This window comes from Myotis nattereri, assembly GCF_964212035.1.
Source record: "Myotis nattereri genome assembly, chromosome: 9".
Classification (NCBI taxonomy): domain Eukaryota; kingdom Metazoa; phylum Chordata; class Mammalia; order Chiroptera; family Vespertilionidae; genus Myotis; species Myotis nattereri.
Genome location: NC_138084.1, coordinates 80,074,236 through 80,086,788, shown reverse-complemented (window position 1 = coordinate 80,086,788; position 12,553 = coordinate 80,074,236). Strand labels below are relative to the sequence as shown.

Here is a 12,553-nt window from a genome sequence, read left to right as displayed (position 1 = left end):
TTTCTCCCTTTTAAAAATAATATGTTTTTATTGATTTTTAGAGAGAGAGGAAGAGGAAAGGAGAGGGAGAGAGAGATAGAAACATCAAGAGAGAAACATCGCCGAAACCGGTTTGGCTCAGTGGATAGAGCGTCAGCCTGCGGACTGAAAGGTCCCAGGTTCGATTCCGGTCAAGGGCATGTACCTGGGTTGCAGGCACATCCCCAGTGGGAGATGTGCAGGAGGCAGCTGATCGATGTTTCTCTCTCATCGATGTTTCTAACTTTCTATCTCTCTCCCTTCCTCTCTGTGAAAAACCAATAAAATATATTTAAAAAAAAAAGAGAGAAACATCAACATCAATCAGCTGCCTCCTGCACACCCCCTGCAGGGGATCGAGCCTGCAACGGGCATGTGCCCTGACTGGCAATCAACCCATGACCTCCTGGTGCATACATAGGTCGACGCTCAACACTGAGCCGCACCGGAGCCCAAGCTCTTACCAGTAGATGGAAGGAAGAGAGAAGCTGAGGAAGGGTTTATTAGTTCTTGTTTTCCATTTTTAGTAGCAAAGACATAAGCAAAATCTAGCCAGGAAAATGGGTAATTGGGCTGATCCAGTTTGGACTTCTGCCAGATAGCTACTGTGAGTGGCAAAGAAAGGGAAGGGAGCTTGAGAGTGTACGTAGGGTGTTGGAGAGGAGCTGCGGGGTCCCAGCTGGTTAGGAGCAAGAGCTGGATAAATTTCTTGAAGAGCAAGACAGTGAAGGGTCAAGGAGGGAGAGAGGAAGGTGGAAGGACAGAGGTTGCTTTCCGAGGAGGTGGGACATTGGCTTTGAAGAGTTAACAGATGGAACTGAAGGAAATTCACACACACACAGAAAGAAGTCTAGATAGATGTTTGCCAACATGTTATCAAGAGTTGTGGGAGCTTTTTTTTTTTCATTTTTGCTCAACCACTTTTCTAATTTGTCTTCAATTAATTTGTGTTGCTTATATAATAAAAGCTTCGATGAAAGTTACCAAGCACTCAGAATGAGGGAGTCCCAGGTAGTGACAAGGCCCAGGGTCTGCTCAGGGAAGGGGTGCTGACATGGGATGGAGAGAGGTGTTTAGAGCCGAGAAGGTAAAGAAACATGAAGTATGGCATCAAGGAGGCAGTCCCCACTCCCACGGTGTCCTAGGGGATAACGGGGGTGCGCTCCTCGGGAATGCAGTGAGGGGCCGCAGCAGGTCAGGAAACAAAGCGGTGTCCCGGAGGCTCAGCCTCTTTTCTCCTCTTCCTTCTCCAGTCATAGCTCTCCCTGCTCACTCACCTCAGCCCTAGGATAAGGCAGGGACTTCAGCTAGCCTGTCACCTCCTACTCCCACTCCTCCTACCCGCCGCTCTGAAGAGTCACCTTCCTTACGGACTTTTTTAAAAACACAACTCCACTCTTCTTCTTTTTTTTTTTAATCCATTCTTTTTAAAAAAATATGTATTTATTGATATTTTACAGAGAGAGGGAGAGGGATAGAGAGTTAGAAACATCAATGAGAGAGAAACATCGATCGGCTGCCTCCTGCACACCCCCTCCTGGGATGTGCCCCCAACCAAGGTACATGCCTTGGCTGGAATCAAACCTGGGACCCTTCAGTCCGCAGGCCGATGCTCTGTCCATTGAGCCACACCGGTCAGGGCTCACAACTCCATTCTTGTTCAGTCATCTGTGATAGAGCCCGCTTGTTTAAACTAAGTTCTGAAAGCCCTTCTCGTCTTGGGTCCCTTGCCCCTCCTCAGCGCCTCGGGCCTGTTTATGAACAGGCGCTCTCGCCTTGCCTGTGAGGACACACTGGTGGGGAAACGGTGCTTTAGAAAGACTCTCAATATTCTCCAACTGCATCTTCTACTTCAGCAGCTTGTTTGTTTAAAAAACTTTTTCTTTAAAATAGTTTTAGATCCATAGGAGGTTGCAAAGAAATGTTCAGGGAAATTCCAGTTACTCTTTTCCATATGTTAATGTCTTAAATAATTAGAGTACACTATAAAACCAGGAAAATGGTACTGGTGCAGTCCAGAGAGCTTATAGCTTATCTAGATTTCACCAGTTAGTCATGCGCTCCTGTGTGCGTGTATGTGCATATGCAGTTCTACCACGTGTTGCCTTATATAACCAATACCACCACCACAACGGAGAGCGGTCCCATCCTCACTGCACTCCCTCATGTCACCCACCGGGCCACACTGTCCCTCTGGCCTGCCCCTAATGCCTGGTCTCCATCTCGAGTTATGTTACACGTGATCATTATATAGATGAAATCACACACGATATATCCTTTTGATTTTGTTCTTTATTCAGTTTCCTAGAAGTTTATTTTCTTAAGTAGTTTTTTTAAAGTTCTTTATGAAACAACCATTTCTACCTCTGCCTTTGCATATGCCATTTTCCCTTCTAGAATACCCTCTAGCAACCTGCATTCATTTCCTTCTCTGTGTGCCTGAACCCACCCACTTGTCTGGGCTCTGGTGTTAGTTATGCGTGCCTCATGCCCTAGCATTTCCACTGGCCGGTGGAGGGCAGAGACCATGTCTGACTTACCTTTGCATTCCCAGCATCTGGCGCAGGCCCTGAACTGGAGGCAGTACTGGGGCAATTATGTGTCGGATGCATGAACTGGTGAAGTTCTCCATTTGGATCTTGTATTGTGTCTTCTGTGTGGTCTCCCCAACTAGCCTCCAGAGTGTAAAGAGCCTCAAAGCCGCCGCCGCCTCCCCTTTACCTGGTGCACAAGGCCCCGGAGTGGCCGTGGGTGCTCCGTGTGGCTTCATGAGCATGAGCCCCTGTGTGCGGGGATGAGGGGGGTGTAAGTGTCTGTGGGGCTGGCTTCCCAGCTGCCCAGCCTGACCCCCTTCAGTCAGCAGGACGGACCTGGAGATGTCGGGGCTGCAGACCTTGGAGCACGTGGCCGTGACGGTCTCCATCACTCACCCACGTCGTGGCAGCTTGGAGCTGCAGCTCTTCTGCCCCAGCGGCATGATGTCCCTCATCGGCGCCCCCCGCAGCATGGACTCGTACGTACCCGCCGCCTCTGAGCCCTCTGCAGCCAGGGCCTCTCCCAGGGCAGGAGACCTGGCCACGGGCGAGGTCCTGGGCCCATGGCGCCCTTGGCGGCTGGCAGCCGGTCAGGATGGGCTTCACGCGAGTGCTTACGGTGCTGACACAGCACGTCACACCGTGTCCTCCAGTCCTCACGAGGACCATGTGGGGTCGCCTGTGCCACCTCATTTCACAAATGAGGAAACCAGGTGGAGCTCGTGAGCGCCCGAGAAAGCAGCCCTAACCCCAGCTGCCAGCCCCGCCTGTGCTCGCCCACCTCTGCCTCTTCCACCACAGCACGCGGGCATGAGGCCCCTGAGCTCAGGGGCAGGGGACCCCTAGGCACCCTCCCTCACAGCTGGCGACAGCTGCCGCACTTCCAGGGCTGCCACCGTGAGAAAGGGTGTGCCTCCGCGCCTCCAGGTTTTCCACTCTCTTCTCCCCCAGGGACCCCAGCGGCTTCGAGGACTGGACCTTCTCCACTGTGCGCTGCTGGGGGGAGAGGGCGCGAGGGTCTTACAGACTCGTGGTCAGGGATGTAGGTGAGCCTGCCCCCTCCCTCGGGCCCTGCTGTCATGGCTGCCGTCTGGTCCCTCTGCCTCCCAGGTCTCACAGACATGGTCCGTGTGATGCCTTGGGCTGCCATGAGCCAGCTGGGCAGACCAGAGGCAAACCCCGTCCAGAACTGGCATTGGTGTCACGTGCCCTCTCGTGTCCCTCAGTGGCTGGTCTGCTTTCCTCAGGGGAGCAACAGACTCCTTGTTGACACCCATTTCAAGCCCTTTCGCACATAGCCTGCCTTCGCCAGCCCGAGGCAGGTAACTCTGGGGAGACCGGGCCACCTCCAGGGGTGCAGTGGTTGTGGGAGGTCACCGCTGCAGGGAGGAGACTGGAAATTGAGCCCAGCCTCCCACCTGCCAGTCCAGGTAGGTGTCCTCTAGACTGGTGGTTTCAGCCCTTGATTTAGTAGAAGGATGTTTTTTTCCCCAAGCAAAACCACAGCTGAAATCTCAAAGTATGAGAGAGACAAAGGCAAGCCCTAGCCAGTTTTGCTCAGTGGTTAGAGTGTTGACCTGTGGACTGAAGAGTCCCAGGTTCGATTCCAGTCAAGGGCATGTGCCTCAGTTGCAGGCTCAATCCCTGGCCCCGATGGGCACTTGCGGGAGGCAACCAATCTATGTGTTTCTCTCACATCGATGTTTCTCTCTGTGCCTCTCCCCCTCCCTTCCACCCTTTCTAAAAATCAATGGAAAATGTCCTCAGGTGAGGATTAAAAAAGAGAGAGAGGCAAAACTTCTCTGCTTTGGAGTACCACCTTTCACCACCCCTTCCATCCCGAGGGGACCCCGAGAGGCAGATCTGAAGAACCCTGGGCTCAGTGGCCACGAGACAGCTCCTTTGGCCAAGCCCTGTCACAAGGCAGGAGCTCTGCTGTCTGTGTGGCCGACAAGGGCCCGGCTCACGGCCCACCTCGCTTGCTGCCCTAGGAGATGAGGCTCTCCCAGCCGGCACCCTCCGGCAATGGCAGCTGACCCTGTATGGCTCTGCGTGGAGTCCGGTGGACATCAGAGACAGACAGAGGTAGGTACAGAGGGAAGGGGGCTGCTCAGGCACTCCACCTCCCTGGGAACCCATCCTGCGTCCTCCCACTTCAGCTCTAGGGGGGAGGCCGGGCCAGGCAGATGGGACCAAGTTCAACTGGACAGCCTGTCTTTCCTTCTCCACAGACTCTTAGACGATGCCATGAGTGGAAAATACCTGCATGACGGCTTCACTCTGCCCTGCCCTCCTGGGCTCAAAATTCCTGAGGAAGTTGGTTACACCATCACTCCTAACACCCTCAAGGTGCTCGAGCTAAGCCTCACACTGGAGGTGGTGGGGGCGGGGGGGAGGGCAGAGCTTGGAGGGATGGGCAAGGTGGTGGAAGACGGGGTTGTCCCCCTGCCAGCTGGTACTTCCTAGTATGTAGGTGAATGGTTTGGGGCAGCAGAGGCAGCCCCTCATGGGAGAGAGGCTTTCTGAGCTCAGCATTCTGGGCTAGGAAAGGCTGCGGGTCTTGGGAAACGTCCCTAACGTAGGTGTGGGATTCCCCCAGACCCTGGTGCTGGTCGGCTGTTTTGCCGCCTTCTGGACTGTGTACTACATGCTGGAAGTCTACTTGAGCCAGAGGAATGTGGCCTCTCACCCGGCTTGTCGGAGTGGACCCTGCCTGGGGCCCCAAAGAAGCCGAAAAGCCAGGGAGGAGGGGGCCGAACTGGAGTCAGTGCCACTTTGCAGCAGCAAGGACCCTGGGGGAGTGGAGGCGGAGGCCGCAGGCCCTCTCATCGCTGCGGATGACCCGGCCCCAGGCCTGCAGGGCAGGGAGGAACAGATGTGCTGACCGCCAGCAGCTCAGCCTGGCACAGGCTCTTCCTCCCCTGCGGGGAGCTGGGCAGCTGCTCCCAAGTCCCGGGAGCCCTGGGAGCAGGCGCCCCTGATCTGACTGCGCTCAGGGAGGCACGGCTTTCGAGGGGGCGCGGGAGGAGCGTACAGAGAACGTGGCAGCAGCACAGGACCTTCCTGAACCGGCAGCTTCGGGTGAGAAGGACCAGATGGGATTGGCGTCCCTTCCGGGCCGGCCTCCGTCATTTCCCCTGGCCAGTGGTGCGGCCATGGACCCTCGCCCGCCTGTGCAGGCGTGAGAAGGGGCCTGCCGCACCCAGAAGAGCGCCCCAGCGGAATCATCCCTGGTCACTTGGGAAGAGGGCGCAGAGGTGGGGACTGGAAGGGCCCGGAATATCCTGTCCTCAGGACCCAGGACCCGGAGCCAGCAGACTGTCCTCCCCTTCCTGCCTCAGCCTTGGACCTTGGACATACGGGGGTGGCTGTGGTCCCTCCGCCTGGTACGCAGCCCTCAAGCCATTGCCTCAGTCTCCCTAATCAGAAGCCACCCCTGAACCCCCGACTCCCTCACCATCCCCACCTTTCATCCCGAAGGGTCAGGACGATGCTCCTGGCCAAGCCGGGGAGGGCCTGGCCCGGCTGCTGCTTCCAGGGGCGTCTGCACAGGACTGGGACGGGTGCGGCCACTGCCACCCAGCCCAGCGCCCTGTCCTCCTCGGAAAGTGCTCAGGGAACGGCCTTGCCCCAAGGCCAGCTGTCTGCCAGCAGCTCTGACTCCCTTCTTGGCTCCCCCTCTTCTGAGCTGATTGGCTGACTCATTTTTTTAACACTTAAGGTTTGATTTCCTCCTGTCACAGCAACTTCTGTGGAGTTTTTTCTGCACAGCTTTTCCAAATAAAAAACTTCCACATAATTCTGCCCCCTCCCATCTCCTCTTCTCTGCTAAGCAAGTTGCCAAGTAGCTCCTCCCCGTCAGCCCCGAGCTCCACTCTCCTCTCCCATGGCCTGGTCCTCTGAGAATTGCACCCGGGACCCTGCAGTGGGAGGGGTTCTTCAGAGGGCGTTGGCCAGGGCCTCACAGATGCCCTTTTTCCCAGAACCACACGGAAGTGACGAGGGCAAATCAAACTGCCAGCCAGGCCTGAGAAAAGATCGATGTATATTTTCACCTTGAATTTCAACCCCCGAAATATTCCAGCAAACTTGGGGTGGGGGGAGGGTTGGGCCGGGTCTCCCTCAATGGGCGTCTGCAGGCTAGGAGGACGGTGGGTTTGTCCCAGCCCGGCCCCCTGCACAGCCCAGGCTGGGGGAGGCGGGAGGAGGCGGGGAGCCGGGGAAGGCGGGGAGCAGTGCTTCAGAGGAAGGATGGGCTGGGGGTGGGGCGAGTTGCCCAAGCGCAGTCCCCTGTGCTCAGTGATGGAGCTCGGAGCCGAGCCGGAAGCTGGCTGGGGCGAAGGAACTCGGGTGTGGGAGGTGGGCGCGGAGGGAAGGCTGCAGCCGACGAGCGGGGAGGCCGGGCTGGGGGCTGGCCTGGCCCTCTAGCTGATGATCTGCCGAGGCCGCCCGTAGCCTGTCATGCCGGCCTGGGAGGCCCCTCTGTTGCTGCCCATCTGCAGGCCAATGACGTGCTTGCCCTCCTGCAGCTGGCCCTCCGTGAACTCCCGCTTGTGCTCCTGGGCTTTCCTAGAGGAAGGACCGCTGGTGACCACTCCCAGGCCTGCTTGCGGGCTGCTCGGCCACTCCCCGGCCTGGTCCCTTTCCCTCCTGGTCGTGTCTCCCCCCCCCCCCCCTTCATCTAGCTTGGCCCTCAGCCTAGGAGGCTGGTTGAGCCCCGAAGATAGGAAGGGAAGAGTCAAATAGTTTTAGGGACCCATGTCCCTCTCAGACCATGTCCCTCCCTGGCTATCTGTTCCCCAAATCACTCACACCATCGGGGAGCCCAGGCCGCCCCCTTCTCATGCGGAGACCCGCACTTGGAGCCACTTACTTCATAAACCAGTTGGGATCCCCGCGGTAGTGCCCGTCGTTCTTGGTCACGGCCAGGCTGCCCAGGGCCATCAGGGTCCTCTGCACGGCTGCCAAGTCTTTGCCTGTGGGAAGGGCGGGCGGGCACACTTCAGGGCCCTGTCAACAGGACTCCCAAGGCGGTCCGCCCCCCCTCTCAGAACGACGGCCAACCTAGGGGCAAGGTCACGGCGGAACCACGAGGCCCCAGGGCCCTGGTGTGTGTGCCCCTGTGAGTGTGCTGTGGTCTCCCTGTACCGCCCGCTCCTGCTTCCGTCATCAGGTCCCTGCCTGAGCCACCCTCCGCACCCAGCTCCTCCACCCCCTTGTTCTCTGTACCTTCAAAGAGGTCCACAGTCTGGAACATGTCCGTCTTGGTGACGCCATAGTCCTCAGCTGCCTTCAGGAACTGAGCCACCTGCTCCATCTGCTTAAAGACCATGGAGGGAGGGTTCTCGGGCACCCTCACTGGCTTGGCGCCGTCGGGGTAGAGGCTGTTCACCAGCTTGCTCAGGATCTGCCAGGCAGAGACAGGGCTTGGCACTGGGCTCGGGGCGCCTGCCCCAGGACGCTGACAGAATGGCACAGCCCCAACCCTCCCCGGTGCCACTCACCACGCCATTCTTCAGCCAGACCTGGAAGCCCAGGCGGCCACGATCCGGGCGCCCCACGTCCGGGCCGCACTGCACCACGATCCACTCCACCAGCCGCTCCTCCAGCTCCTCGTCGTACTTCTTCTCGATCTTGGATTGCACCTCGCGGCTCATGCCATAGGAGGGTCCCTTGTTGGCCATGTTTGGGGAGAGCTTAGCACCAGGCAGAGAAGGGAGAGGGCAGGGTCAGAACCAGCTGTGCCCACCACCTAGACCTTCGTCTTTCTCCGCTTGCTCCCTGGTTTTGTTTTCTTGGCTCTGCCTCTCTGGGCCAGGCCTCCTCGGTCAGGGCCCCTCCAGCCTTGGAGACCAGGGGCCAGGAGACCGGGTCTGGCGGTCGGGAGCAGGCTGGGGGAACTGTGTTGTGAATGACCAGACATAAGTGTTGTAAGCTTTGCAAGCCATATGGTCTCTGCCATTGTCCCACAAAAGCAGCCTTCGGCAAGACATAGACAAATGAACATGGCTTTGTTCCAATAAAACTTTATTTACACCGTGTGGCTCGGTTGGGTTGAGAGTCAGCCCCCAGTCCAGAGCTCTCTCTTTGGCCACAGAGGACCTGTGGAGGCCTCGGGAGGCGGCCCCAGTGGCCCCAGAAGAAGCCAGCAGGTGTCTGTCCTGCCAGGTGTGAGGTGGTTCCCCGCAGACTCCCCGGCCCAGCCCAGAGGGCCCTCCTACCCAGGTCAGCCTGCCCCTGGCTGCGGAGGAGGCTCCCCTCCCCACCGCGAGGCCGGAAAGAGGGCGCCAGGAGCTCAGGGCCAAGGTGCTGCTTCCCTCAGGGCAGCTGGTGCCCTGGACTCCCCCTCGTGCCCAGGTCCTCACACCACAGGAGCGGCTTGAGGGACCACGAAGCCAGAGTCCTCGGGACGCCCAGAGCCCAGGACCTGCCCGTGCAGACCAGCATCGGGAGAGCCCGCGGAGGGGAAGGGAGGGGAGGCCGCAGGAGCAGTGGGTCTGGCTGCTCAACTGGCCTGCCCACAGGTATCAACCTGGGGCGCTGCCCAGAGTCCATCTGAGGAGGCTGAGCCGTGCCCTGGCCTCGGGAAGTCAGAGGTTGAGAAAGAGGGAGTGGCCCAAGGAATGAGCGGTCAGCCTGTTCCCCGGCTCCCTCTCCACACCCTCCTCTGTGGAGGCGACACCGCACCCCACCCCACACTCCGTCTCCCGCCCCCGTTCCCCAGGCCCACGCGTGTCCACAGCGAAGGCAGTCAGCTCCCTCGGGGCTGGGACCACCTGGCAGGCTGCTGTCCCTCCGGCCTCCACCCTCTTCAAAACCAGCCGGAGAGCGAGGATGGGGTGGAGGATGCATCTTCATCCTGGGCACTGGGCAGCGCACTTCTCTCCCGTGTCCTTATTTGTAACGTGAGGGCCGGGCCACTCTGAGGGCAGGGTTCTCTCAGCACCTCCCTCACGTCCCACTACCCCCTCCCACCAGCGCCCCCTTCTCCACTAGTGATGCCAAAGAACCCAAGCTTTGCTCTGGGCTACAAACACCCCCCGCTTCCCCAAACTATTTTGTGTCTCGCCCCTGCCCCCGCCTCCCTCCTCCCTCATCTCAGCTTCACCCCCATCCCAGGCCCCGCATGCCTCCCTGTGGTCCAGGCTCACTGTCTTCCATGCCCTGCCCTCTTTTTAAAAAAACAAAAACGTTTTTATTAATTTTTAGAGAGAGGGGAAGGGAGAGGGAGAAACATTGGCCGCCTCCTGCACGCCCCCTACTGGGGATCAAGCCCTCAACCCAGGCATGTGCCCTGACCAGGAAACCTAGGACTCTCAACCCAACTGAGCCACACCGGCCAGAGCGGCTCTGCCCTCTGGAATCCACCCCCCCACCCCCGCCCCGCCAGACTGTGCTGGGGGTGAGGACAGCAGGGGAGCACCGTGTGCGCCCCCCACCCCAGGTTATAGTCTCGGGAGACTCAGAACAGCCAGCCAAGGTGGCCAGTCCCATAGTGGCAGCCCTTCGATCTAGAGACAAATGTGGATTTTGATCAGAATCGGGGGGGGGGGGGCAGGGGTGCATGCATTTCACACACACACATGTACGCACACGCACACACATGCACGCACACGCACACGCACACGCACGCGCGCCTCCTGGTGAAGAGTGTGCCAGTGCAGCGCTCCAAGAAACCTGGATAAAGACCTGCCCAGCCTCGCCTTGAAGCCACTGGGAGGCGGGGAGACCGCTGCACCCAGGGGACGGTCCAGACAAAGGCTCCTGGGATGGCAGGAGGGACAGTCTGCCGTTGGGCTTCGCGCCCCTGCCCTTCGGCTTCTGTCAGCCTCCCCTCTTCAAAGGAAAACACAGCTCAGATGCACGAGCCCCTGTAGGCCCCCTGGGCACAGGGGGCAGGAGAGGAGGCTCGGCTAAGTTCTGGGGGCAGAGAAGAGCCATCCGACTGCTACTCTCAATAGCACCCAGAGGGGAGCCCAGGGCCCCAGGCCTGCCCAGCCCGAGGGAGCCACCCCGCATCCCTGGACGCTTCCAGAAGTGCGGGTCCCACCCTCTGCCTGTAGGGAGGTGCCTTCTCTCTCAGTGTCTGGAAGGAGCTGTGTACCCAGAAAATCAGCCCTCACCTCTGCCTGCACCCTGCACCCTGCACCCTGCACCCTGCACCCTGCCTGCTTCAGAATCCAGGGCTTTGCGCCCCTCCCACTGCCACGGGGCTCTCCAGGCTGCTCAGCCCGGGGACCCCCAAGGGTCACTGCTCTCCGGCACTAGTGACTCACACCTCCTTCAACACCCCCCACCCAGAGGACAGGCAGCAGAGCCGACCCCCACTCTGCCCGCTCTGCTCTGGTCTCTGCTCCCTCCTTGCCAGCCAGGCATCCTGGGCACTTCAATAAGCCCAGCTGCCCAGTGAGCAACGCGGCTCCGGACGCCTCCTGCCATCGCCATCCGCTAGGACCACCTCCCACCGGGAGATTCGGGGTGCACTGCCCCGAGGGTGGGCTCCCAGCCCGTCCAGGCCCGGCCCGCTCCCCTCCAGCCCAGGGCAAACGCACTCACAGGGCTCTGAGGTGCAGGAAGGACTCCGCTCTGTCTGGACTTGGACAGACAGGATGGGGCGCTGGCTGGGTGAGGGGTTTAAAGGCCTGCTCCGCGGTGATGTCAGCCTCCCCCCGCCCCTCCTGCTGGAGGAAACAGGCTCCGTTCTCCACCCCAGGCCCCCCAGCGACTCGCATAGGCTCCATATTTGGGGAAAGACACCAAGTTGGAGCATTCTGCCAGGGCTGCCCGAGCATTCCCTGCGTGCCTGGGGGATGGAGCGGGCGGGCGGGCTCGCTGCTGGGAACCAGTGGGAAAGGCCTTTTATGGGCAGGACCACGAGGCTTCCCAGCGGCCGGGCCGCAGACTTAGGCGGATCCTTCTGCGCGGCTCCCTGCCCGTGTTTGAAGGGAGGGGAGACTTCAGGGGGGTCCGCCAGAGAGTGGAAAGGGGCCAAGGGGAGGCGGGGAGCCCCATCACTGAGGTTTGTCGGGGACAGACCAGCCCCCTCTCCTCCTGGGCTTGAGCCCTGGTGGAAGACAGGAACGAACCTTGACTGAGGACTGACTATACGCCCAACGCTGGGCAAATGCTCTCATGTAATACTCGCAGCTGCATTGTGAGAGCGTCACTGTCAGCACCGTTTTACAGATCTCACCGAGGCCACACGGCGGGTGGCGAGTGGCAGAACCCAGGCATCCGACCGACCGACCTGCAGCCCGCCCTGTGGGAGCAGGAGAGACTGCCAGGCCCCCTTCAGCTGCACCACCTGCTCGGGCTGAGCACGTTCTGCTGGGTGGGCTTAGGGCCCTGCTCTTCAGTTGGGGTGGGATTAAGGGCTGAGCAGCTGTCACCTGCTCCCCTCGAGGCCCGCTAAGGCCGGCAGGGCCCAAGACCCAGCGCTGGGGCAGGAGGCGCAGGTGTGCCGGTGCCTCCCTCCGTCAGGAATCGTCCCTGCTGATCTTGGGAGCGGACGGACTCCCTCCCCCGGGAAGGAAACCCATGCAGATCTCACTTGTCCCTGGCTTCAGGGGTCTCAGGGAGGATGAAAGGAGGGAAAGGAGAGAGACTTGGGGAGTCTCGGCTGCCCGCTGAGGCACACGGCCCCACCCCCTCCATCACCCTTGGGCGCCTGCTGGAAGGGCCGAAATCTGCACCCTACACTCTGCGGGCACACCCAGCACCGGCGGAGGACGGCCGGTCAGCCCTCCCCTCCCCACCAGAGGAAACTGCTCCATCCGTGCCGGGATCCCGGTGGTGCAGAGCAATAGTGCCTCCCAGTGGTGTCTGTGGGAAGAGCAGGGGATCCGCTTGTGTCCTGAGTTCATGTCCCCGTGTGCTAAAATCTAACTCAACCTTCCAGGCCATTTCAAAACCCTTCCTCTAGGGGCAAGCCTGCCCTCACGCCCCACTTACCCACTAGCCATCAGTCTGCTCCCTGGGCACCGCCCCAGCCTTGACAGCGG

The 12,553-nt window shown here is 59.8% G+C and overlaps 2 protein-coding genes across 2 annotated transcripts in view; one reads left to right on the top strand and one right to left on the bottom strand.

Moving 5' to 3' along the window:
• The window catches only part of PCSK7 (proprotein convertase subtilisin/kexin type 7), a 32,916-nt gene extending 26,555 nt beyond the window's left edge, over positions 1-6,361 (top strand). Inside the window, exons 13-17 of the mRNA XM_081099461.1 lie at positions 2,875-3,031; positions 3,504-3,598; positions 4,544-4,637; positions 4,784-4,901; positions 5,152-6,361. Of these exons, the coding sequence (XP_080955587.1) occupies positions 2,875-3,031; positions 3,504-3,598; positions 4,544-4,637; positions 4,784-4,901; positions 5,152-5,436 (749 nt within the window). The 3' untranslated portion in view covers positions 5,437-6,361. The remainder of the gene's footprint in view (positions 1-2,874; positions 3,032-3,503; positions 3,599-4,543; positions 4,638-4,783; positions 4,902-5,151) is intronic.
• Positions 6,362-6,579: 218 nt separating this feature from the next.
• TAGLN (transgelin) lies at positions 6,580-11,320 on the bottom strand. Its single transcript, XM_081100392.1, has 5 exons — positions 11,109-11,320; positions 8,057-8,248; positions 7,782-7,959; positions 7,426-7,528; positions 6,580-7,121 (listed from the first exon to the last, which is right to left on the bottom strand). Exons 2-5 carry the CDS (start codon positions 8,234-8,236, stop codon positions 6,977-6,979), a joined length of 606 nt encoding a protein of 201 aa, XP_080956518.1. The 5' UTR covers positions 8,237-8,248; positions 11,109-11,320; the 3' UTR covers positions 6,580-6,976.
• Positions 11,321-12,553: the final 1,233 nt, after the last annotated feature.

Bases quoted from the DNA above. Each gene is read 5' to 3' on its own strand.
- TAGLN (XM_081100392.1), bottom strand. From the start codon at position 8,236: ATGGCCAACAAGGGACCCTCCTATGGCATGAGCCGCGAGGTGCAATCC. The intron at 7,529-7,781 runs GTACAGAGAACA...CCCTTCCCACAG, and splicing joins GACTGTGGACCTCTTTGAAG to GCAAAGACTTGGCAGCCGTG. The intron at 7,122-7,425 runs GTAAGTGGCTCC...TCCTTCCTCTAG, and splicing joins GATCCCAACTGGTTTATGAA to GAAAGCCCAGGAGCACAAGC.